This window comes from Crinia signifera, chromosome 9 (genome assembly GCF_055691185.1).
Source record: "Crinia signifera chromosome 9, ASM5569118v1, whole genome shotgun sequence".
Classification (NCBI taxonomy): domain Eukaryota; kingdom Metazoa; phylum Chordata; class Amphibia; order Anura; family Myobatrachidae; genus Crinia; species Crinia signifera.
This window is the reverse complement of record NC_139225.1, coordinates 11,154,950-11,179,404: the sequence shown is the minus strand read 5'-3', so window position 1 is coordinate 11,179,404 and position 24,455 is coordinate 11,154,950. Positions and strand designations below refer to the sequence as shown.

The window sequence follows — 24,455 nt, the reverse complement described above, 5'->3', positions numbered from 1 at the left end:
GGCTTGTTTGAATAACCCTTTCACCCACAATAACCATCCAGGATAAATCTCTGACTCCGATCAGTGGCTTACAGGACCACCATTGGTTCGAATTGGATGGTAAAAAACATGCAATTTGGCCACTTTTCACGTGATTACTTGGCCCGACATGTGAGAAATGGCCAAATCCCACTAGTGTATGGCCAGCTTTACTATGACTGGGGGGTACAATTTGGAAGCCTTCTTAAATGCTGATACACTGAATCAATGCTTATAGCGGTGAGCCAATACTTTTTTATGTCTAGTCTGTTATAATGAAATGCTAACCACATGTGAACAAACTCCTATAGCCTACATGAGCTCCTCAATACTCTGTTGTCCCAGGACTTGGGGCCCAATTGAATCCTGTTTGCTCTGCTGTGAATTCACAGCAGAGCGATTATTGTACGAAGGCACTGGCTGTTCGCAGGTTGATTGACACTCTGTGGCAATTGTGTTTACGGCACTATCGATGTGGTGGTTGTTCGATTGTTTGGGTGGATTCCTCACAGTCCAGTAATGGTAGTTAAATGGTTTATGATTGAATTTACTTTTGTGTGTGCTAAATAATGGAACTGTAATCTCTAGTATAAAGTAATAGGTTGGCACTAGGGTGGCCAATCCCGGGATCGGGATCGGCGGGATCCCGGGATTTGGCCCCCAAAACGCCGGGATTTCAATCCCGGGATTGGAATTTCCAATCCCGGGATTTCGGGATTAAACTGCGCATGCGCAGTTTAATGCCGGGCAGCGTCTGAGCACTCAGACGCTGCCCGGCTTCCCCATACCCCGCAGTGCGCAGCGTGACGAGGTCACGCTGCGAGGTCACGCTGCGCAGGGCACACGGCACAGCCGCACATCCACGGCTGTCCGCCCGCCCAGCGATCCCGGCCACCCGCCCTCCCACCCAGCGCTGACGGCCGGACACCCGCCCTCCCACCCAGCGCTGACGGCCGGCCACCCGCCCTCCCACCCAGCACTCACGGCCGGCCACCCGCCCACCCAGCGCTCCCTACCAACCACCCGCCCACCCACCCAGCGCTCCCTACCAACCACCCGCCCGCCCACCCAGCGCTCCCTACCAACCACCCGCCCTCCCACCCAGCGCTCCCTACCAACCACCCGCCCGCCCACCCAGCGCTCCCTACCAACCACCCGCCCGCCCACCCAGCGCTCCCTACCAACCACCCTCCCGCCCACCCAGCGCTCCCTACCAACCACCCGCCCGCCCACCCATTAGGGAAGCCAATCCCGGGATCCCGGGAATCCCGGGATTGAGCATTTTTCAATCCCGAATCCCGGGATTGAAAAAATGCCCCGGGATTGGCATCCCTAGTTGGCACCATATGAATAAAAGATAATAATAATAATAATAATAATAATAATAATAATAATAATATATCTTATACCGCTTTCACATTGCCAAAACATTAAAAAAAACTGTATTTGTATACAGTATTTAAAACGGGTCTGAGCCTTCACACTGCAGTAGATTACCGTTTTAAATACCATTTAAGTACCATTCACATCAGTCAACCTTTTTAATCCCCTGAACACGTTTCAAGGCAGAATGCAGGGGACGGCCTATCACAGGTCTGGAATCTGTTGTTTTTACTAAATACCGTTTCAGAGCCATTCTCACTGCATAAAAAAATGCTTTAAAACGTGTAGGACTCTGCTTTTTAAAAGTTTTGAAATACCGGTTATCTTTATCCGGTAAATGAACTCTGGCGCTTTCCCACTGCAGCCTTAAAAGTTTTGAAATGGGGAAAAAAAACGGTAATATACCGTTTAACAAGTGCAGTGTGAAAGGGGTATGATATGTATATGCTTATATCCACTGTATTTTATATAATACATTGCTGTTTTTATTTTGGTTTTATGGATATCTATATCTAATAAATAAATAAATCACAGTCTTTAAATGACTAATTGTAAACAATGAGTACAATGAGTACGATGAGTACAATGAAATCTATAACACTTTATATTATATTTTACATTACCTTGTATAGCTATACAGTACTGATGCAGGTTATTATCTACTGTGCTCCCTAATGGTTACATCATCTAAAACTGATCTGTGCAGTGTCTTAAACTGGTTTATTATTCATAACAATTTCGTCTTTCTAAATTAATACAGTTTGTTATTGATTTTATTAAATATTTAGAACATTGAGGTATGTTTATATTGATTCATTGCATGAGGACGCTACACAGCCCCATCTAATGAGGTTTTGTATACAAATTAAGTCAGTTCCACTCTCTAAATTACTAGAAATCGAAAGAACACGGCATCAATTGACCGAACAATGTGCACTGATTAAATGGCATATGTTAGAATTGCGAGAATCAGTTGGTAATTTTACAGCTTTTAATAATAACATGAGAGTGTCCGGAAGAAGTCCTGATTTTAGGCTGATATATTTTTTTAATCTTTACAAGGTATAGCTGTATGTTGTATCAGGGGAATATAATCTATTATATTTTCAATATGATAATATATAGGTCCATCTAGTCTGGCCCAGACTTTTTATTATTATTATTATTATTATTATTATTATTATTATGAGGCAGTACGGATGATGTAATGGTTAGCATTACTGCCTCACAGCACTGAGGTCATGGGTTCTATCCCCACCATGTGTTATATATACAGGGCAGTACGGATGATGTAATGGTTAGCATTACTGCCTCACAGCACTGAGGTCATGGGTTCTATCCCCACCATGTGTTATATATATATATACGGGGCAGTACGGACGGTGTGATGGTTAGCATTACTGCCTCACAGCGCTGAGGTCATGGGTTCTATCCCCACCATGTGTTATATATACGGGCAGTACGAATGGTGTAATGCTTACATTACTGCCTCACAGCGCTGAGGTCATGGGTTCTATTCCCAACATGTGTTATATATACGGGGCAGTACAGATGGTGTAATGGTTAGCATTACTGCCTCACAGCACTGAGGTCATGGGTTCTATCCCCACCATGTGTTATATATACGGGACAGTACGGACGGTGTAATGGTTACATTACTGCCTCACAGCGCTGAGGTCATGGGTTCTATCCCCACCATGTGTTATATATACGGGGCAGTACGGATGGTGTAATGGGTAGCATTACTGCCTCACAGCGCTGAGGTCATGGGCTCGATCCCCACCATGGCCCTAACTGTGCAGCGTTTGTATATTCTCCCCGTGCTTGCGTGGGTTTTCTACGGGCACTCCGGTGTTCTCCCACAATCCAAAAATATACTGGTAGGCTAATTGGCTCCCAACAAATTAACCCTAGAATGACTGTGTGTGCGTGTACATGTGGTAGGGAATATATATTGTAAGCTCCACTGGGGCAGGGACCGATGTGAATGTTCAGAAAAAATGATCTCTGTAAGCGCTGCGTAATCTGTGTGCTCTATATAAGAAAATGTTAATAAATAAATAATAATTATTATTGTTTTGTAACCAGTGTGGTCTCTCCTGTTTAGCATGTCTCATATAAAGTTAGTATATGATCATCTTATTAGTTGAAGTACAGGTATTAGACAAAATACAAACGTATAGGTTAGGTTACTGTAGTTAATCATTGAAGCACTTTTAATATCTGTGTTTTCCAGTATCAGCAATGTTTCATCTGGTCAGGATTTTCTCCTTTAGCGGCCACCTTTTATCTTAGAACAATGTGTACATCACTCTTTCCTTGCTCATGGGCCTTGAGAAAAACTACAACTACTATCCAATATCAATAGCAGTCAGGCAATCTGGTAATTGTAGTCTGACAAGCAAGGTCAATCCAATCAGTCAATGGAGTACAACATCAACAGACAAAAAGCAGATTAGAAACATATAGTAATTTAATGCAGTAGCAACAGCTTAGTACAGTGCGGGGGTTAAAGTGGGGCGAAGAGGGTGGAATTGAGTTCCACCACCAGAAATGGTGAGGTGGAACTAGTTCCACCTCCACAATTCTAGAAAAGCATTATAGCTTGCAGAGGGGGAGAAATTCCTAACACTGGCTTTGGGTCTGTCTAATGGGAGAAAGGGGGTGTGGGTAATTAGGTGGCAGGGAAAAAATGAGTTCCACCACCTCTTCAGGACCACTTTAAGTCCTGGTACAGTGGTTCCAAAATGTGTGCCTCGAGGCATCCTAACAGTCCAGGTTACAAGGATATCCATTCTTAAGCACAGGTGACCTAATTATTACCTCAATCAATTTGACTGCACCATTTGAGCACAGGCATGGGTATCCAGATTAAAACCTTAAGTGTCAGAGTGCCTTGAAGAACGAGTTTGGATAAAGGCTGGGTTAGGACGTTTGGGAGGGTTCAATTGCTCCACAAGCAGCTGGGGTAATAATCTTTGGTGCTGGTGTGGTTTGTGGTCTATGAGTTGTTATGTAAAACAGCAGCCACTTGATGGAGGTATACCCGCTTCCAATAATAAAATAGCAAACACAAACCAAGTGGCGCTTAATAGTACATATACAAACAGGATGAATAATATGTAAAATACGGTTAATTAAAATTACACAGTGTATTATTAAACAACCTCCCGGGGGTGTAAAACATTTTTAGACTAAAGATAATACATCTGTATCTTTGTTTGTTCCCTATCATCTCTTATGTAGGAGGCTGATAACACTTTCTATTAATTATGCATTTATTTTACCAAAGGCTTACTACTATATTCTGCTTATTATCCTTATATGATGTGGTTTAAATATTGTAAGAACAGATAAGAATCATTGCACATATGGGAACATTTTCGTTGATGCCTCGCTAAGTACAACACGCAGCATTCGCATTGTGTACATTAAACTATAGACAGTATTTACTTTATTGGAAGTCATGTACACATTTGTCTGCCCCCACATTGAATACGGGCCTTGTCTGCCACCACATTGAATACGGGCCTTGCCTGCCACCACATTGAATACGGGCCTTGTCTGTCACCACATTGAATACGGGCCTTGTCTGCCCCCACATTGAATACGGGCCTTGTCTGCCACCACATTGAATACAGGCCTTGTCTGCCACCACATTGAATACGGGCCTTGTCTGCCACCACATTGAATACGGGCCTTGTCTGCCACCACATTGAGTACGGGCCTTGTCTGCCACCACATTGAATACGGGCCTTGTCTGCCACCACATTGAATACGGGCCTTGTCTGCCACCACATTGAATACGGGCCTTGTCTGCCACCACATTGAGTACGGGCCTTGTCTGCCACCACATTGAATACGGGCCTTGTCTGCCACCACATTGAATACGGGCCTTGTCTGCCACCACATTGAATACGGGCCTTGTCTGCCACCACATTGAATACGGGCCTTGTCTGCCACCACATTGAGTACGGGCCTTGTCTGCCACCACATTGAATACGGGCCTTGTCTGCCACCACATTGAATACGGGCCTTGTCTGCCACCACATTGAATACGGGCCTTGTCTGCCACCACATTGAATACGGGCCTTGTCTGCCACCACATTGAATACGGGCCTTGTCTGCCACCACATTGAATATGGGCCTTGTCTGCCCCCACATTGAATACGGGCCTTGTCTGCCACCACATTGATTACGGGCCTTGTCTGCCACCACATTGAATACGGGCCTTGTCTGCCACCACATTGAATACGGGCCTTGTCTGCCACCACATTGATTATTGGCATTGTCTGCCACCACATTGAATACGGGCCTTGTCTGTCACAACATTGAATACGGGCCTTGTCTGCCACCACATTGAATACGAGCCTTGTCTGCCACAACATTGAATACAGGACTTGGCCGCCACCACATTGAAGTGAATTTGAGCCGACTATTGATGCATAGATAGTGGCTTGGATGTACGCGTTTTGCATTAATGCTACAATACGCAGCAACACTGTACCCGGACACATCTATATTTTATTGATTTAACCCAGGTTTCATGTAATGAAATATACACTTGATAAGATTTTATTATTTAACAATACATTTTTATTTATTAATAATAATAATAATAATAATAATAATAATTTACATAGCATTTCTACAACAGGGCTCACGATCCTGCTATATCATATAAGGATAATGTTACTAGATTTTTGCTATACATTTAATTAATAAAAAATATACTCCCGAATTTCATGTCTAGGTCCGTAAATTTAAGCTGGACAGTGATGAGTAAGTCAGGACATTACACAGAGGGAGAAAACATTTGACCCCTTTCTATCGGTTGAATTTTTAAAAATCCATAATTAGTTTGTGCTTATGTCATGGAAGAATTATACTCCCGATTTTCAGTATAATGCATTCAATATTTATCTAGTCTCAAATTTATTTTATTTTGTATGAAAAGATTCTAAACTATTATTTGCACGTTTAAGGATCTGGGAACATTTTTGAGCTGTTATTCAAGGACCTACTGTAAAATACCAGAGCAATTGCCTGAACTTCAGTATATCACTTGTAGCAAATAAATATAAATCCATAGGACAACAGGGTATGGATCATATTGTCGACATAAAGATGGTTGACAGTCATTAGGTTGACACCACTAGGTTGACATACTGCAAGGTCAACAGGGGTCTGGGTCGACATGGGACAAGGTTGACAGGTCATTAGGTCGACACAAGCATTAGGTCGACATAGTCTAGGTCAGTGGTAGCCAACTCCAGTCCTCGGCACATTTTATTCTCCTGCCATGCCCTAGTGGATGGTAGGGCATCAAACCCTGTCGCACTGGCGTAACTATAGCACTGCCGGGGGCTGCGGTGCTATAGTTACACCTCCCCCAATCCCCCGCAGGCTTACCTATTTTGCTGGTCCCGGCGGCTCCGTTCTTCTGCTGAGGACCACCACAAAATGGCCGCCCCCATATAGCACACAGTTCTCTGAAACTGTCTGCTGTATGGGGGCGGCCATTTTGTGGTGGTCCTCAGCAGAAGAACGGAGCCGCCGGGACCAGCGTGAAAGGTAAGGCTGCGGGGGATTGGGGGGGTTTGAATGGGCGGCGGGGGGCGCCCCCCTAACAGCGTGGGGGGGCGCCCAAAACGTAGCTACGCCGCTGGCCTGTCGGCACATGTCGGGTCAAAAATAGTGAAAAAAAACCCATGTCGACCGTTTGACTGTCGACCTAGATCACGTCGACCTAATGCTTGTGTCGACCTAATGACCTGTTGACCGTATCCCATGTTGACCTAGACCCCTGTCGACATTGCAGTATGTCGACCTAATGGTGCCATCTTTAGGTCGACCAACCAACCATATCCCGGACAACACTGGGCAGTTTATACAGTTATTATTTGATATGTATTTATAATGTGATGACCTCTTTGTGCTTACTGCCAAATTCCTGATACACCAATAGCCTAAATATGCTGAGTGTGGATGTTTGAAAGAACTTACCCTTGGCTCTGTCCCCAGTCGCTCCGCACGCACAGGTGTGGATGATTTGGATCTGGAGAGTACCCATCGTGACAGCTGCATTCACCTATGGACACATAGGACAAACACAAGTTTGTGCAAGTCGTAAAAAAAAACACAAAAAAGGTAGAAAAAATGGGGAGATAGTTATCAAAGTGTGGTGAGAGGTAAAGTACCAACCAATCAGCTTTTTTTCCCCAACACAGCCTAGAAAATGACAGAAGCTGATTGGTTTCTATCTCTCCTTGAATTTTATCTGTGTCCAAGTTTTTATAATTATCCCCCATAATTTATAATTTTCAGATGACAGGTTTGTTTTATTTAAAATACAAAAAATGTAACATGCAAATTATGGAAGAAATAATAATAATAATACAATGATACTTTGATAGTAAGTTTTAGTGATGTTGGGTTGTGCTGGCTGAGGCTTTGTGAGGTTTTTATTGTGAGCTTTAGTGGGGAACTTTGTGATACCTCCCAACTTTCCCAATTCCAGCAGGACAGTCCCACTATTCAAACAATGTCCCGCTGTCCTATCTGTGAGTTGCAGTGTCCCACAGGTGGGGGAGGTGTGAGAGCATGCGCCTCTGCAAAGCAAGGAAACAGCATCTATACAGTGAAGGGAGGTGAGCAGGGGCTGCAGAGCTACTTAGGAGTTCTAGGGACATCCCCAAAATGATTAAAACAGTGATGTGCTGTTTGGCTACACCCACACTGCTGGGACATACATGCCTCTTTCTGGGACACATGAACCAGAGGGTCCCGTTTTGAAGAAGCCAGAAGTTGGCATGTACAGATAGAGCAGCTCTCAATGAAGCTGCTCCTGGCAATAGAATCGGCAATCACCGCTGTGCGCCATCTGACAGAACGGGGCGCATATGCACGAGACGTTCACTTGCCCTGTTCTGTCGCCGCCCTCCGCCGGCTTCCCGCTGCTCCCCTGTAGCCTCACGCAGCCCCTACTGGCCCTGCCCATTTCCCTGAAGCGGAGACAGGCAGGGAAATTGCTCCCCGCCGCCAGGCTGACTGGGATACGCGAGCATGTGGGACGCTCATATCTCCATCAGATGGAGCTCCTGTCCGCCAGCCTGCGCCAGCTCAGGAGATCTTGCGATCCTGTAGGATGGCTGACAGGCGCTCCATCTGTAATCTATGTGACAATGCAAGTAGAGAAGTTGTCTCTGAAGCGTAGTATAATATAGGATCCTCTCTAGTAAGGATGACTATTGTGCACTGCAACATTTAGTCTTTCCTCGTCGCATGTCCTAATCATGGGGCCAATTCAGACCTGATCCCACAGGTCTAAATTTGCCCTATCCCCGATAATGGGGGTCTGAGCATGTGCATGTACGATTATGCACATGTGCAAACCCCCTGCAGCGAGTGCTTTCGACAATTTTATCATCTGCTGGGGCACTTACTGTCTGAGTGAGAGGCAGGGGACGTCACAAAGGGCCCACCTCACGTTTCATGGGAGGGCCCACAAAAATGGTGGGTGTGCCCATGGAAATACTGGGTGGGCCTGTCAGAATGCAGGCGTGCCCCTACCTGCTCATGGCAGGCAGATGACATCACATGGCGTCACCCCGCCCCCAATTCGTCCGAAAGCATTCACCTGAAAAGTAAGTCCTGGTTTACCTTTCAGAACGAACAAAGAAAAAAATCAATCCATAGCGAACGACCATCAAATGATTTTTCCTCTGTGCGGCTGCATGCAAACAGATGTGTAAGTGTACACATCCGCTCATATGAAAGCACGTGGGGGAGCCTGGCAGCCAATACACACAGCCTAGAGAGCAGGCCTGAATTACCCCAATGAGTTATCTCATATTAGTGAAACTTGACAGACTACTTGTTTTCCCAGCAAACCCTTATATTATCCATATTTATTGTTTTCTTTATATGTGATCTTCATATCGTTATTGAGGAACTCATGGGAGAAAATGAATAATAAAAACAAGACAAAAATGATGGTTCGTTTTATTAATAGATCTTCTCTGTTAGTTTTAATGTTTTTCTTATATTAGAACATCTTTGTAGTGCATTTCTGTGTATCTCGTGTCTGACAGGTTCTCCTACTGGGACTTTCAGCTTGTGTATCTTCTTCGCAAGTACAAATGGCAGTCTGTAAATGGTCTGAAATAGCATTATGTACTATTCATAGTATACACATGGATTTCGTTCCACTACGAAGAAATAATCTCATTAGTCCATAGTTGCCTGCTCTCCCGAAATGGACGGGAGGCTCAGGAAAATCGTGTGGCACTCCTGGCCAACTAGAGAGAGGCAGCATCACATGAATTGCAGTTAGTTGTGTCATCATTGTCCTGCCCTCTGTCTCACAATGCCTATAATCTATCTAGGCATTGTGCAAAGGTGGCGGGTCCATGATGATGCAAACTTCCTAACTGTCTCCGCACGGTAGGGCACATCCAGAACATCAGCAAGTACAGTATGCGCTAGTCTCACACTAACTCTTATTTTTATTTCCGGTCATGTGACCGAAGTGAGACGCATCAGAGAAGGCGCCGTCTGAGACGTGCGGTCCCTTGATGCAGGTGTTACATCTAGCGGCTATGGAGACACCCGCCCGCTAAACCAAGGTTGGTGCGCACTTGATTATATGATTCAGCAGGCGCGATTGTGTATAGATTAACTTTGGACAGTTTACTTTCCGCATAAACTGACTAGTCCCACCCGGTGGGTGTAACATAGTTTTTCAACCCCTTCTAAACATTTTGGGGTGTGGCCTAATCGCGGGAGGTGACCGCCCCGAAAATTTTCCCAGGCCCCGGCATACCTCTCGGCGGCCATGATACACTGGGCGTTTCCATGGCCCAGCACAGCCACTGCCCCACCCTCCCCTCTGTGAACTGCCGTCATTCACAGTCGGGGTTAGCACATGTGCAGAAATGCGCATGCGCAAAACTCGACCATATGGGCAGGTGTCAAATTTGGGTCACTAAGAGTGATCCAGAATTGGCCCCTAAGAGACACATCCATAGTGTGGTATACAAGCATGCGCATATTGCCGATAACTGCAAAAACATTGCCATAACACAATCAGGCCCGTACATGCTATATGTATTAACCCTTTCAGTGGCAGTTTTCTGGGCCAAGCTGCGGTGCTGCAGCGGGCAGTCCTGGAAAATTTCCGGCCATGCCACAAATCTACAGGTGTGCGCCAGTGGTGTCTGCAGGTGTGCACCATTGGCGCATCACCTCACCAGCGACCCCCACTAGGCTGCTCCCTCCCCACCTTCACTGTTGTGCCCCCCTCACCTTCCCTCCAGCATACGATCGTATGTCGGAGCTACCCTGCCGCCACCATTACTTCGGGAGAGACTGCGGTGGGCTCGGGATGTTCGGCATGGCTCGGGGGACTTGGGATCGCTCGGGTGTTCGGGCGCCTGAGTCCTCCCGAGCCGCCCCGAACACCCCCAAGCCTGCTGCCTGCTGATGGTCAGTGTGCTGCTATGATTGGCAGCAGCCGCAGCGGCAGGGGAGCTCCGCGGAAGACCGCTGGAGCGGACGGGCTGGGTCACAGGAGGGGAGGGGAGCGCTGGGACTCATCTACCCCATCAGTGGACGGTTTTTCTGGGACAGGAAAAACCTGTCCTATTTAGGTACTCCTGCCCCAGAAAAACCCACCACTGAAGGGGTTAAAAACTGTATATACAATAAGGTACAAGTTATGTGGTTTTACTGTTTGAAATCTTACTTAATCACAGTTCATTCATAGTTCTTCAAATTAATGACCCAGATGCACTCCCCCTCAAAGACAAAGGAAAGAAAAATCATTCTTTATTTATTTGCAGAACTCTGAGCTCACATGAGCTGAACTCACATGAGCTGTGATTAAGAAATGCCATCAAGCACTGAAACGCCATAACTCGTACATCATTTCGCTAATCGTATGAATTGACAATGATGTGACACAGCTGAAAGTAACTTGCTGCATCTTTGTTATACTGTAGCACAGTTTGACAGAAATTGTATTCTAAGTCTCCATTCATCCTCATATATACGATGTTACTGGTCACCTTCACTGTTGAAGGAAGAATATGTTCTATTACAATGCTCGAACTACTTGACCATGTTCCTGGCCACGCTAGCAATGCCGGGAAACTGACAATGTAGGTAGCTATATATTCATATTCCTCAAATGTTCTTATTTTGGCTGTATATGATAATTAAGCAGCATATTTAAAGTTATAATGCTGGAACAGGGCCGGTGGAACCTGTTCAGCGAGGGATGCAAAGCAGGGAGGCGCCGGCCAGTAGAGGCGCTCTCCCTGCTGAATACCGCTGCCTGTCATACTGCATGACAGACAGCGGCACCGACAACATGAGGCACTTACCCACCGCTGATATCTTGCATGCAGGAAAGGGTGAGGGTCAAGGGAGGCAGAGACGTGATGAGATCTGCAGTGGATGGCTCCGGAGTTACTGCTGACTGCAGTACTGCCAGGAGCCACTAGATGCCCCCTGCTGATCCCACTGTGGAGCTCTGCCCTTATCAGTGGAGAGAGACAGCCCGGGACCGGCTGAAGAGAAACTGGATGATGTGAGTTATTTTTTGTCTGTCTGTCTGTCTGTCTATATCTCTGTCTGTCTATATCTATCTCACTGTCTGTCTGTAGATCTCTCTTTGTCTATATCTATTTATATATCACTCTGTCTATATCTATTTACATCTATCTATCTATCTATCTATCTATCTCTCTCTCTATCTCTCTATGTCTTTCTGTCTGTCTCTCTCTTTCTTTCTCTCTGTCTCTCTCTCTGTCTCTAGCTATCGGTCTGCCTGTCTGTCTATATCTATCTGTCTGTATGTCTGTCTCTCTCTGTCTGTCTGTCTGTCTACAGTATACTGTATCTCTATCTATCTATCTACAGATGGAGCCGGGCTTGTCTTTGCAGGGGATGGCGATGGCGATGCCAGCCGCCATCCCCCGCCACCCGCCATCTGTATCTGCGAAATGGGATGCGCGCGCACGAGATGCGCGCGCGTCCCCTTCCGACGGCGCTTACCACGGGTCCCCGCCGGCTTGTCGGCGGTCACCTGGGTCCCCACAGCCTCCCCGCACCCCCCCCTCTAACCCTGTCCGTCTCCCTGAAGCGGAGACGGACAGGTTCCCGTCGCACCGCCGCACGGAAACTGAGACGTGCGTGCGCGTCAGATGCACGCGCGTCTCAGTCAGATGGAGAGCCGGGCTGCTGGCGGATCGCCAACGGTGACATTCTGGCAATTGCCAGCAAGAGGGAGCCCGGCTCCATCTGTATCTATCTATCTACATCTGGGGGTAGATATACTTATAGGGGAGCTCTTCATAGTAAAATGCAATTTTTATTCCAAAATACTGACACAAACTCTTATCAACCATTAAAAATCATGTGAAAGGGATACTGTAACAAAAAATATCAAATGGGAAGAGGTCCTCGAACAAAATTTCTTTTTGTAGCACGAGTTATCCCTTTATGGGCAATGGAAGGGAGGGCGCAAAATTTCAGTTTGCAGGGGGGCACCAGACAACCTAGCACCAGCCCTGTGCTGGAACTTAAATGGAAAAAAGTGTGTGGTGCGCAAATCAACAGCGGCTGGCACAGGGCGGTCAAACCCTAAAAAATACAGTAAGAGAATTAAGAAGAATTGTGCCTGCGCTGGCTGCTTCCAAATAATTGTATCAGACGTTTCTCAAAAAATTAACAACAATTTATTAAAAACTCTAACATGAATAAAATCACACTAGATATACAATGACTTGGAGTCCAATTTTTAGGGGTATATATCACTGGGATAGCGAATTTGCATGTACTGGCTGAGAATGATAAGGTGCTATGAGATTTATATTACCATCCTGGTCGGTCTGGAAGATGTTCATATACCAGATGTGGGATCACAGTCCTGAGTGTGCCCTATTATGGGCAGGGGCTTGGCTCTCCCCTCAGATGATAATGTCCTTTGGAGACTGGGATTAGGGATCATGCAGATATCCCAAAAGCTGGAACTCCAGTTTTTCCAGGGAGGACTTCTGTAGATGGTAGATGGCTGTGTCCCTTATTACAGCAGCAAAATTCAAACGACCAAATTTTGGATGTGTCCCATTTAGGGAAATGCAGGGTCTCAGGCACCGGATCTCAGCAGCACGAAGTGGGTGTATTTGCAAGGCTCAACGCGTTTCCACGGATGTAACCTCCGGCTTCTTCAGGAGCAAGTGTATCAGTGTGAGTTCCCAGCTCACTTTTTGTACCTGAGGACTAATTGTCCATGACATACACCTGAGTGTGATAACCATATAAAAACTTTAAATAATATGAGAAACGTCTCTAATTATATATAGGAATACTTTTTACTTTGAGATGGAGGCAGTCACATATATATAAATCACTTTTTCATAAGAATAAACAGTTTTTTCCCACAATTGTGTATTTCATTCTGCGGTCATGTGACCCGGAAGTCTCATACATTATGATCCACCTTGGAGTATGCAAACATAAAAACTGGGCATCAGAATATATTAAAGTCTGCGGCCATGAACCAGGGCGATCAGGGGAGTGAAAAGGGCCGTGGCTTCACGTACCGATTGCCGGTATGGGTAACGCGATCGCCACGGGACCCGTCAGCTTACCTGAGCGCTACTCCTCTGTTGCCCAGCAACCGCTCCCGGTCACGTGCACGTCACATGACCTGGGGGCGTGCTGAACGGCACACTGTGACGCGTCTTCTCCTGCTCAGGAGGTAGGGGCGTATGACGCCCTATTCACGCACGGAGGCACACTCAGGACTGTGATCCCACATCTGGTATACGAATATCTTCCAGACCGACCAGGATGGTAATATAAATCTCACAGCACCTTATCATTCTCAGCCAGTACATGCAAATTCGCTATCCCAGTGATATATACCCCTAAAAATTGGACTCCAAGTCATTGTATATCTAGTGTGATTTTATTCATGTTAATGTTTTTAATAAATTGTTGTTAATTTTTTGAAAAACATCTGATACAATTATTTGGAAGCAGCCAGCGCAGGCACAATTCTTCTTAATTCTGTGCTGGAACTTAGCATGGCAGCCATATCTGCATTACAGTGCTGGCTTTCTGCAATTCACATTTCCAATGTCAGCATAGTGTCAACAAAATGACCGCTTCCCTTTAGGAGGTATGTAATCATGCTGCACATATAACAGGCTCGGTCTGGAAGTCCTGTGTTGAATGGCCCCATAACATTTAAATGGTGTCCACGCTGGTTATTGGGGGTCCACGCTGGTTATTGGGGGATGTGTTCATCGTGTACTCCTGATTCCTGCTCCTTGTTAGGTGTTGGAACCTGTTCCTGAATCTTGCCTGGAACAATGACCACTCTTTGTCTGCTCTGAATCTTGCTTGGAACAATGATTACCTCCTGTCTGCTCTGAACCTGTAAGTACAATACCCACAACTTCCTTGAACTTTTTGATACTTTGCCATCCATCTGGACTCAGATTGGGAACTGTAAAGTGTGGCTAAAGCAGCAGTAGTGGAGCGAAGAACCCTGACCGCAGTATGATGAGCAAAGCAGTACACTAACCTGGGGTTCATGTGCTGAAATCTACGAATTGACACCAAAAAAAAACCCATGAAAAATGTTGACCATTTCATGTGTCAACTATTTCCATCTCAATCATGTGCGTTTGTCGTTATTTTTGTCTGTGTTGACCATTTGGTGTTGACTGTCAACCTAGGCACTGTGGACCATACCATAACTGGAAGAAAAACACCTATGTAGTGTGAGTGAGGACACTTGCCATGTATAGCAACTTGCAAACCACATTTCTAAAAAAAATAATAGAAAAACTCTTACATACTGTACATGGTCAAGTATGGTTTACATATTTAAGCATCACGGACGGTGTAATGGTTAGCATTACTGCCTCACAGCACTGAGGTCATGGGTTCGATTCCCACCATGGCCCTAACTGTGCGGAGTTTGTATATTATTCCTGTACTTGCGTGGGTTTCCTCCGGGTACTCCGGTTTCCTCCCACAATCCAAAAATATACTGGAAGGTCAATTGGCTTCCAACAAAATGAACCCTAGAATGTGCGTGTGTACATGTGGTAGGGACTATAGATTATAAGCTCCACTGGGGCAGGGACTGATGTGAATGTTCAACTGTACTCTGTAAATCGATGCAGAATATGTATGCGCTTTATAAGGAAGTGTTAATAATAATAAATAAATAATATTTTACTGACATATGGGAAAGGTATTCTTATTATAAAAAAAAAGTTTCAGAATAAAATTAGTATCCAAGCTTTGATCTCTACTCACTATTGTTCACCCCTACTATGATTATATAAGAGTTGAAGGCAATAATAATTTGTTGTGAGCAGTGTGCATCTACTGTAAATAGCATTTTATTGTTCCCTGGACTCACCCGTGTCCGGGTCACAGATCTGCTCACAAGCATCTATAGTTCTTTGGCCACAAAGATCTCGTACCCATGGGGAGCTGGAATTCACTTGATAGAAGAGGAAAAGCTGGGCAGGATTTACCCAGTTCGACACATCAAGAGAACTGCCTTCACTGATCACAAAGCTGCTTCCTGCAGATAAAATAGGGGAAAAACTATAGAAGATATCAACAACCAAGTCGATTGTAGATTGAGAGGCAAAAAACAAAACAAAATAAAATCATGTAAAAATAAGTCTTATAATATCTCTTAACATTATATATATATATATAATATATATATATATATATATATATATATATATATATATATATATATATATATTCCTTATTGAAGTGTATCTATTGGTACTGTATCTGTATCTAAAGATTATGTACAAGTCTCTGTATGTCTGCACCCCACCCCCCCACCCCAGGCAAATACAGGACAGTGCTCCGATATAAGTACAATACAAGTACATTTGCTAGACAATGCATATAAAAACAGTAAAATATACAACCAAACTTCTATTGTAAAACTTACATCTATTAGTTCTGTTGTAAAAAAAAAGTGCATAAAATTATTCTTTAAATTGTAAATCAAGAAAAAAAGGTAAAATATGCAAAGTGAAATACTGTAAAAACAGATAAGCTATAGTTATACATACAGTAAATAACCAAGAAAAAGTTTTCAAAAACACACACATTAGAAAAGTGATACATGCAACACAAAATGTATCAAAATGTTCAAGCGGGGAAAAAAAAAACAGTATTCGCTTAAGAAAAGATATAAAAATAAACATCTTAACTTCAAACTGTTAGATGCTGTGGGGCCCTGTAAGAAAAGCAGGGGTGGGGACAACTCTGTCCACCCACATAATCCAAAAGATACCCAACCGCACGGTCATGCTTTCTGCCCATGATCAAAAATCTTGGGGCCTCTGGAGCAAATGATCTGGAAATACCAAGCTCCCCATACTGCGGAGCTGTATAGCTGCTACACCACCTGCAGTAGCAGAAGTTCTGTCATTGGACAGATTTTAATGAGCTATATTAAATAATAATACTCAGAATTTATTTTTTGTTAAAATGTTAGTAAGATGACCATGTTTAATTCTCTGTCATTTATTATAATACATTATGACAGCTCATAGTTTGGGCATATTCTAGTAAAAACAAAAATGCTGGAAAAAGATTCTAAAACCAAAGTAATATAAAAGAAGGAAAATAATTCTGCATCTTAAATGTGAACTGCAGAAATACCAGTGCCTGGAAAGACAAATAAATCATAGTACACAAGTACTAGCACGTAAACCCGTGATTTACATACTAATCTGAGATTTGTGGGTCTGTGCCTGTGTGATTTTTTGCAGCCCCCCATTAGCAACTGCATGAATGATATGCTGTAGCATTTGGAAGAGGAGGTTGGGGGTGGCAAACGGGCCCATTCAACAAAACTAGGACATGTTGAACCCTTTTTGTAGGTAAGCTGAGCCCAGCAATACAGACTTCAAGGACCCAGCTGACCAGTTCCAATGGATCAATAACACACTGCTGTAAAAATACAAACAGTTTTCCACAGTGTGATTTCTTTATTATATGGGAGTTGTTTAGTGGATCTGTTTCAGCACTTAAGGTCCATACACACTGGGCGACTATGCCCAGCGTATATGGACAGCGATGATAGTGCTCCTCGCTGCGGGGAAAGCCGCTCAGTGCATACACACTGAGCTGCTTTCCCCCTGCGCGGCGCTGATGGAGGGGGGGAGGATGGCGTTGCATAGCGGAGCTCTATGCAAAGCCATCCTGAAAGCCGCTCATCTGCTGGTATAACTAGCAGATGAGCGGCTTTCCCGGCAATGTTGCGGGAGCGCGCAGCAGCGCTCACCGCTCATCGCCGAGGCATACACACTTGGCGGCTTTGAGCTGAAAGCCGATCAAACCTGCTGTTTTGAGAAACTTTCAGCTCAAAGTCGCCCAGTGTGTATTGGCCTTTACCCATTGAATCTGTCTACATCCAATTCTTTTGCGGATGTCTTTATCAGAAATAGATTTACTATACTAAAGTACACAAATAATTGTACAGTATGGTCTGCTTTCTCTTCTGATTCCTTTCTAACAGTTGTTGTCAATATTCACTTGCTTATATAAAGTTATAAGTAATATGCGAGTTTCCTTACCTATTGATTTACTATTTAATTACTACACGCTACTGTATACATAACACATGTCTCCTAGGTGGATACATTTAAATACTGTAATAAAGTTACATTTTAATACATTAATTTTAATTGAAGTGTGCCCCCAAAAAGGAGTGTTTCTTCTTTGTCTTTCCCTACTGCCTAGGGTAGATCCATCTGAATATACAGTTCCAATGGTCAGTCTGAGTAGGCTTGTCGCGATGGTGACCCAGTGGTTGCGATGGTGATCCCATTTTGCATCGATGTAAAGACGCAAGAGGGGTTTATTTCTTACAGACATCCTCTGCCGCATCTGCGTTTTATTTGGACATTATTACACAGCTGCTATTATGTACTTAATTAAAGTTTGGAAAGGCAATAAGAGGATATTTAGTGGTCATGTTGGAATATGATTAATTGGCTCTACGTACCTAGCTGTTATGACTTATTTTTTTTATCCCATTTCGGAAAATAATTTAGACTGCTTACACAGATACAATGATTGTTGCAGCACCATTGAATTATCTATTGCCCATACTCCAATGGCTACAGCTTAGGTTGTCTAAGATTCCACAATGCTGTCTCCAGAGCCAAGACTTCTCTTCTGGAGCAGCTCTGCATTATTGCCTCAGTTCTAGATACCTTTAGCAATTATCAGCTCATTAGCTCAGCGGTTCTAAAACTGTAGGTCCTGACCCCAAAGTGGGTCCCAACCTTCTCAGCATGGGGTCGCGACTTCATGTTACCGACCATCAGGCTGATGACTTTTCTAATCTCAGTCCTTTGAATTGACTGTGATGTTACTCCTCACATGGTTTAGTGCCTCCACAATGCTGCCATGTATGTGCTGTCTGCTGACTACACATGTGATGTGATGACCTTCTGCAGTAACTTGCTGGGGTCCTGTAATTATTTTAATTGTCGGATGGGGTCCCAGAGCAAAATAGTTTGAGGATCCCTGCATTAGCTAAAAAGAACTGAAGTCCATTTTATGTTTAATGAGGATTTAAGAACGTGAATTGTAATATATTTTATGGATCTGTCTTATTAAATATTCATGTGGATATTAGTCTAATTTTATGTATAATTTTTTAACATTTTTATGCATTAAGAGAAGAACCTACAAAAGCTGAGCTAAGGCGCTAAACGACAGCATTCCGCTCCATTATGATTTCAGTATCCTGTTGGCTCATAGACAAGACAGTCAATAGGTCGAAACAAATGTTCAATGCATGAAAGGTCAACATGAGTTTTTCAAGATTTTTCCTATTTTTGTGGACTTTTTCATGCTTTACCATCCACATGGACTCAGATAGGAAACGTTGAAGTGTGCAGAACACAGTGAGGCACCTAGCCTGAAGTGCAGTGAGCGAGACAACCATGTAAGGGTGTGCGCTACACTAATTAGAAGTCCATGTGCTCAAGTGCCAACATTGACTCCAAAATAACCAAAAAACTAATGTCAACCTTTTTTTGCTTGTGTTGACATTTTTTTTTAGCCTCGACTTAGTACATTTTATCAATGTTGACCTTGTGTGAGTCAACCTATTAAATGTCTACCTAGACACTGTCTGTGACCAAATTCCCCATTCTGCCAGTGCCAAGGACTGGAAATTCAATCTAAGAATTCCAACATTTTGGAAATCACAGATACAATAATTCCACCAAAAACAAAATGATCAGTATGGTGAGATGGGGATTTTTAACGTGTTGATTTCGCCCTATTTCCTGACATGCTGCCGATTGTTGATGTCTGCCAAATGGCGGTTTTGATTTCCACCTGTACCAGCACTAGGGACTCACATTGCTGTTGTATCGCCCACATTAGGATGAGGGCTGATGGGTGCTAGCTATGCCTACTTTGACAGTGCGGCACACTAGCAATAATAAAACAGTCATGAAAAAGTATTTGTATAGAAAATCTTGAAATGGGAAGTAACACGTAAAATTACTCCGCTGTGCATTATCTGGTGACATCCCAACCCCATACAGGGGAGGAGCAGCATTAGCCTTTATTATATAGGATAGTTTAGAATTTTATCATTATGGTATATTTAAAATTATTAATGTTTTTTTTGAGGTCTGAAAGTCAATTTGTGATGTTAGTAGAAAGCAGTCATAAACAAGAATTTTCCTTTGTATAGTGAATTTGAGAATTGGTGGGAGTGAGTATAAGAGATGATGAAGAAAATCAGGGCTATGGTGTGTGGGCAGTATCATCGCACATGGCTCAGGGCCTGCAGGTTGCCTCTAATGACAGCTAGTAGCCCTGCAGCAGACCCGCCAGGAGCATCCAAGGGATCCTAGAGCCAGTGCCCCAGGAATGAATTTATAATGTAAAAGGTTAAGGCTTGGGGTTAGCACACGGCATAGAGCCCTGTTACTGCCCTGAGCAAGGTGACTTAGTAGGAATGGAGACAATATTTTTTGTCAATTAAGAGAAGTTACAAATGCAAAAGGCCGAGGTTGCAAGCAATAAAATGTCATGCAAGTAGCACTGTAGATTATTTCAAGAAATACAAGTACAACTGAGAGAATATGTGTTTTGTGCTCCAGTTTAGGAGGGCATTTTTCATACATCTAATTTCAACCTCCATTATTCTCTTAAAAGAGATAATAAAAAAAGTGCTAGCGCTTGTGATGTCCCACTCATGAGAAAGGCTATAGATGAAAGCAAAAAGACATCAAAGAACCTTAGAAAGTAAAATAAAAATGGCATACAAAACTCCCCCTCAATCCGTGTATTACAATGGTTCAGTTATGCCACACTCCTTACCAAATCATTGTAAAAATGTTTGCAGAAAAAAAAAGAAATGCAAATGCAAAAGAAACGGAGAACAAAAATAGTTGTGGTATTTAATATAATGTATTATTGGCATTTGTGGAATTATTGTTTTATGTGTCTGATCATCATAATTCTGGAGTGATTTAGGTACTTGTTTCCTAGCACGGCCACAATCGCGGGCATCGCGGGTAATTTTTAATGGTCTGCAATGCGACCGACGCGATGCCCGCGATTTCCCATTGAAATGCATTGAAAAAGTCAAAATCACGTCGGTCGCATCGTATGCGGCCAAAATAAGCATAAGATGGTACCGACGCGATGCCCGCGATTTCCCATAGGAAACAATGTAAAATGCCTCAATTTACCCAAATCAACATAGGGAACAATGTTAAATGGGCCAGAGACTCCAAAAACCCCCCTGACCAGTGAAATGGCCCCCCAAAAATAGTTACGCGTCCTCCGACCTTTTCATACCCCCACTATCCACGTCGGCGTGGAGTTGAGCATAGATTAGTGTGGCGAGCGCAGCGAGCCACCGAGCCCGAAGCGTGGCGAGGGGACGCGGATACCTGTGAAGCCCGCGAAGGGACGCGTTTACCTGTGAAGGTATCCGCGTCTGCTCGCCACGCTTCGGGCTCGGTGGCTCGCTACTTTTGCCACACTAATCTATTCTCAACTCCACGCCGACGTGGATAGTGGGGGTATGAAAAGGTCGGAGGACGCGTACCACCGCCCCTCGCGGGCTCGCTGCCCTCGCCACGCTTCGGGTTCACATGGATCGTGGGGTGGCATTTACTATTTTTGAGGGGCCATTTCACTGGTCAGGGGGGTTTTTTGGGGTCTCTGGCCCATTTAACATTGTTCCCTATGTTGATTTGGTTAAATTGAGACATTTTACATTGTTCCCTATGGGAAATCGCGGGCATCGAGTCGGTCGCATCGCATGCGATTTTTTAGCCCGCATGCGATGCGACCGACGCGATTTTTTTACCTGAGATGCCCCAGATCAAGATCGTTGTGGCCGTGCTAGGAAACAAGTACCGTGATTTATATGTTTTTTTTTTTTACAGTAGTTTGATATGCTACCTTCCATTGGACATATAAACCCTCTATTATTGTTATACTTGATGAATAGCATCTTTACTGTCTTGATACTGTACATGCCAGTGTCAATGGGTCTGGAAGCAGTGCGAGAGCTCTTGGAGGTGGCAGTGACAGATGCTGAAAGATGTTTTCTTGTCTACAAGGATTAATATTACTAGAGTACATAGTGTTTGCTCCGAAACACAGGAATGACATGGATCACTTGACTTAGGGCACCACAATTCAAATAACACAGACAAGGTGGTGAAAAATCTATTGAATCAAAAACAATGACAAAAAAGAACTTGCATAATGAAATGATCAGTGCAATTAACCAGAAATCATTTTGATTTAGTGCATATAAACTATATGAAATGAATTGATATGGATGATATAAAGTAAGAGCACAATTTAAAATATGGCAGCATTGGAACTTAATAATTAAATACACTGGATACATAACTAGGTAACAAATAAAACAGATTATTTGGTTATTTTTACTGAATTGTCATTTTGGCAGATTGTACAAATATTTGTACTAACGACACTTAATATGAAAACTACACAAGCAAAAAAAAAATGGCAATTTATTACTCTGTTCAGACAGTTTTTAATATTTTAAAATTATGTTTAGATTTGGTATAAATAGTTTAATTTTAGAACAGTTTTTATGCAGCATGAATTATATTTTTTGATGAAAATGTGATAAAAAAAAATTGTCAAAGTAATAAGTAGTGTAATATTTTATTTTTTCTAACCAGGAGTCTTGATTGTTATATTGTGTTGTGTGACTATGTACATTTAAAACAAATATTGCTGTAACTATTGAAGATTTTAGTTTGTATCCTTCTATCTATCTATCTATCTATCTAGTATTTACACCTTTGGTATTTTTTAAAAATCTTTTTAAAGTGAACTTAAATCGGCATTCAAACAGTTAGTCTCAACAAGCAAACAATAATTTTCAATGTCTACTTAAAGTTTAAATTATAATTAATGGCAGTTTTCATAAAAAGGCAATCATTTATTATATAACCATCTACAGTACATCCATCTTTTCTTTTTATAATAATTGATAAAAGAAGCACATTTAGCTACAATAAGAAACTATAAGGGCATGTATAGTAACTGTCATATTGTCAAAGTTGGTAATTGGCGTCAGTTTTGACCTATACATTTAAAATAACAATAGAAACTATTTTTTTATAAATTATTTTTAAAACTAATTGTCAAAGTTTTGACAACCCACTGGCTGCTTTTTTTTTGAGTAAATCTATTTCAACTTGAAATTCTCATTCATTCCTCTGTTTGGTGCTTTTTACTTATACTGTATATTCTGATTTGCTTTGACTGTTCTTTTATTTTCATGCTGATCTTGATTGGAAATGTAGAAAGGTAAGACCTCTCAAAACAAGTATGTTTATGTTGAACTCAAATGTAACATTTAAATTGTACAGTATTAATTATGTGACATCTGAAAACGACCTTTTGGAGAATGTAGATCCCTCCACCTTCTCCAAAAACAAATCGTATGCACAAAACACAAAGCTCACTTCCAGTGCACATTTAAGACTTAAAATTTGTTGTTCTGTTTAATGATATAACAGGGCCTCTCTAGAATTTTATATTATTATCCACTGACATCATTACCAACAGCCTACAACAGTATGGCTAAATTGTTATTATTTTCTTTGTAGATATAGGGGGATATTCAATCACCAGCGAGCATATCTCATCGGGGAGATACCCGCTGGGCCCTATTCAATGCTGTCTTCCCGACAGCATTGAGCAGGGTATCTCGGCAGAACGAGCCCAACATCACAAGCTGTCGGGCTCGTTCTGCCGTGAACAGCCTGGATGCAGCTCGCCTCTTCCCGGCCACAACTCGCGGACACGCCCACTTCTCGCTCCCCGGCAGACGGGACATTGAATCCCGCCTGCATGTTCTCGGTCGAGCTGACCAAGAATGGGACTGGGTCACGGCTGTCGAGCAAGCTCGACTGCCGTGACCCTCACACTGAATACTCCCCATAGTTTAGGGAAATATAGCAAAACACAAAAAATAAAATCTAAACTTTTGGCAGTATTATCCTGTGGGACTTCCTCTAAGTTTTTGCTATTAGTATAATGTTCTCTGAAAACTAACACAGCATCCAATACAACTGAACACTGACAAATTACCTTTTCTCCTATTGTTTGCCACGACTCTGACACTTCTTAACACTTCTTTCCACCCAAAATAAAATTGCTGAATACCTGTGGTATTATGTAGCTACCAGGAGTATTGGAATATATTTTCAAATAATACACTAAACTCACAATATACTACGTATTTCGAAATTACTTTACACATAATTATCCTATCTAAAACCTGGATGTTAAAAGGGGCCTGAATTGGGCTCACAAAGATTTTAGTTAAAAAAAAAAACAAGAACAGGAAAGTATGAATTGATTATGATTGCCCATTCTGCATACTCAGCAATCTTCATCCACTTTACTTGTAACCGCCAAACTTGTGCTCTACCAAAGAATACAATTACTGGATT

General features: G+C 43.0%; 1 protein-coding gene across 2 annotated transcripts in view; it reads right to left on the bottom strand.

Annotated features, from left to right (window-relative positions):
- Positions 1–24,455, bottom strand: part of ASTN2 (astrotactin 2) — a 349,199-nt gene that overhangs the window by 172,399 nt on the left and 152,345 nt on the right. The window contains exons 5-6 of one of the 2 annotated variants that reach the window (XM_083161032.1): positions 15,848–16,015; positions 7,408–7,492 (exon numbers count right to left, since the gene is read on the bottom strand). In XM_083161032.1, the coding sequence (XP_083017158.1) occupies positions 7,408–7,492; positions 15,848–16,015 (253 nt within the window). Of the gene's footprint in view, positions 1–7,407; positions 7,493–15,847; positions 16,039–24,455 lie in introns of both variants that reach the window. The other variant, XM_083161033.1, reaches the window with a different exon arrangement.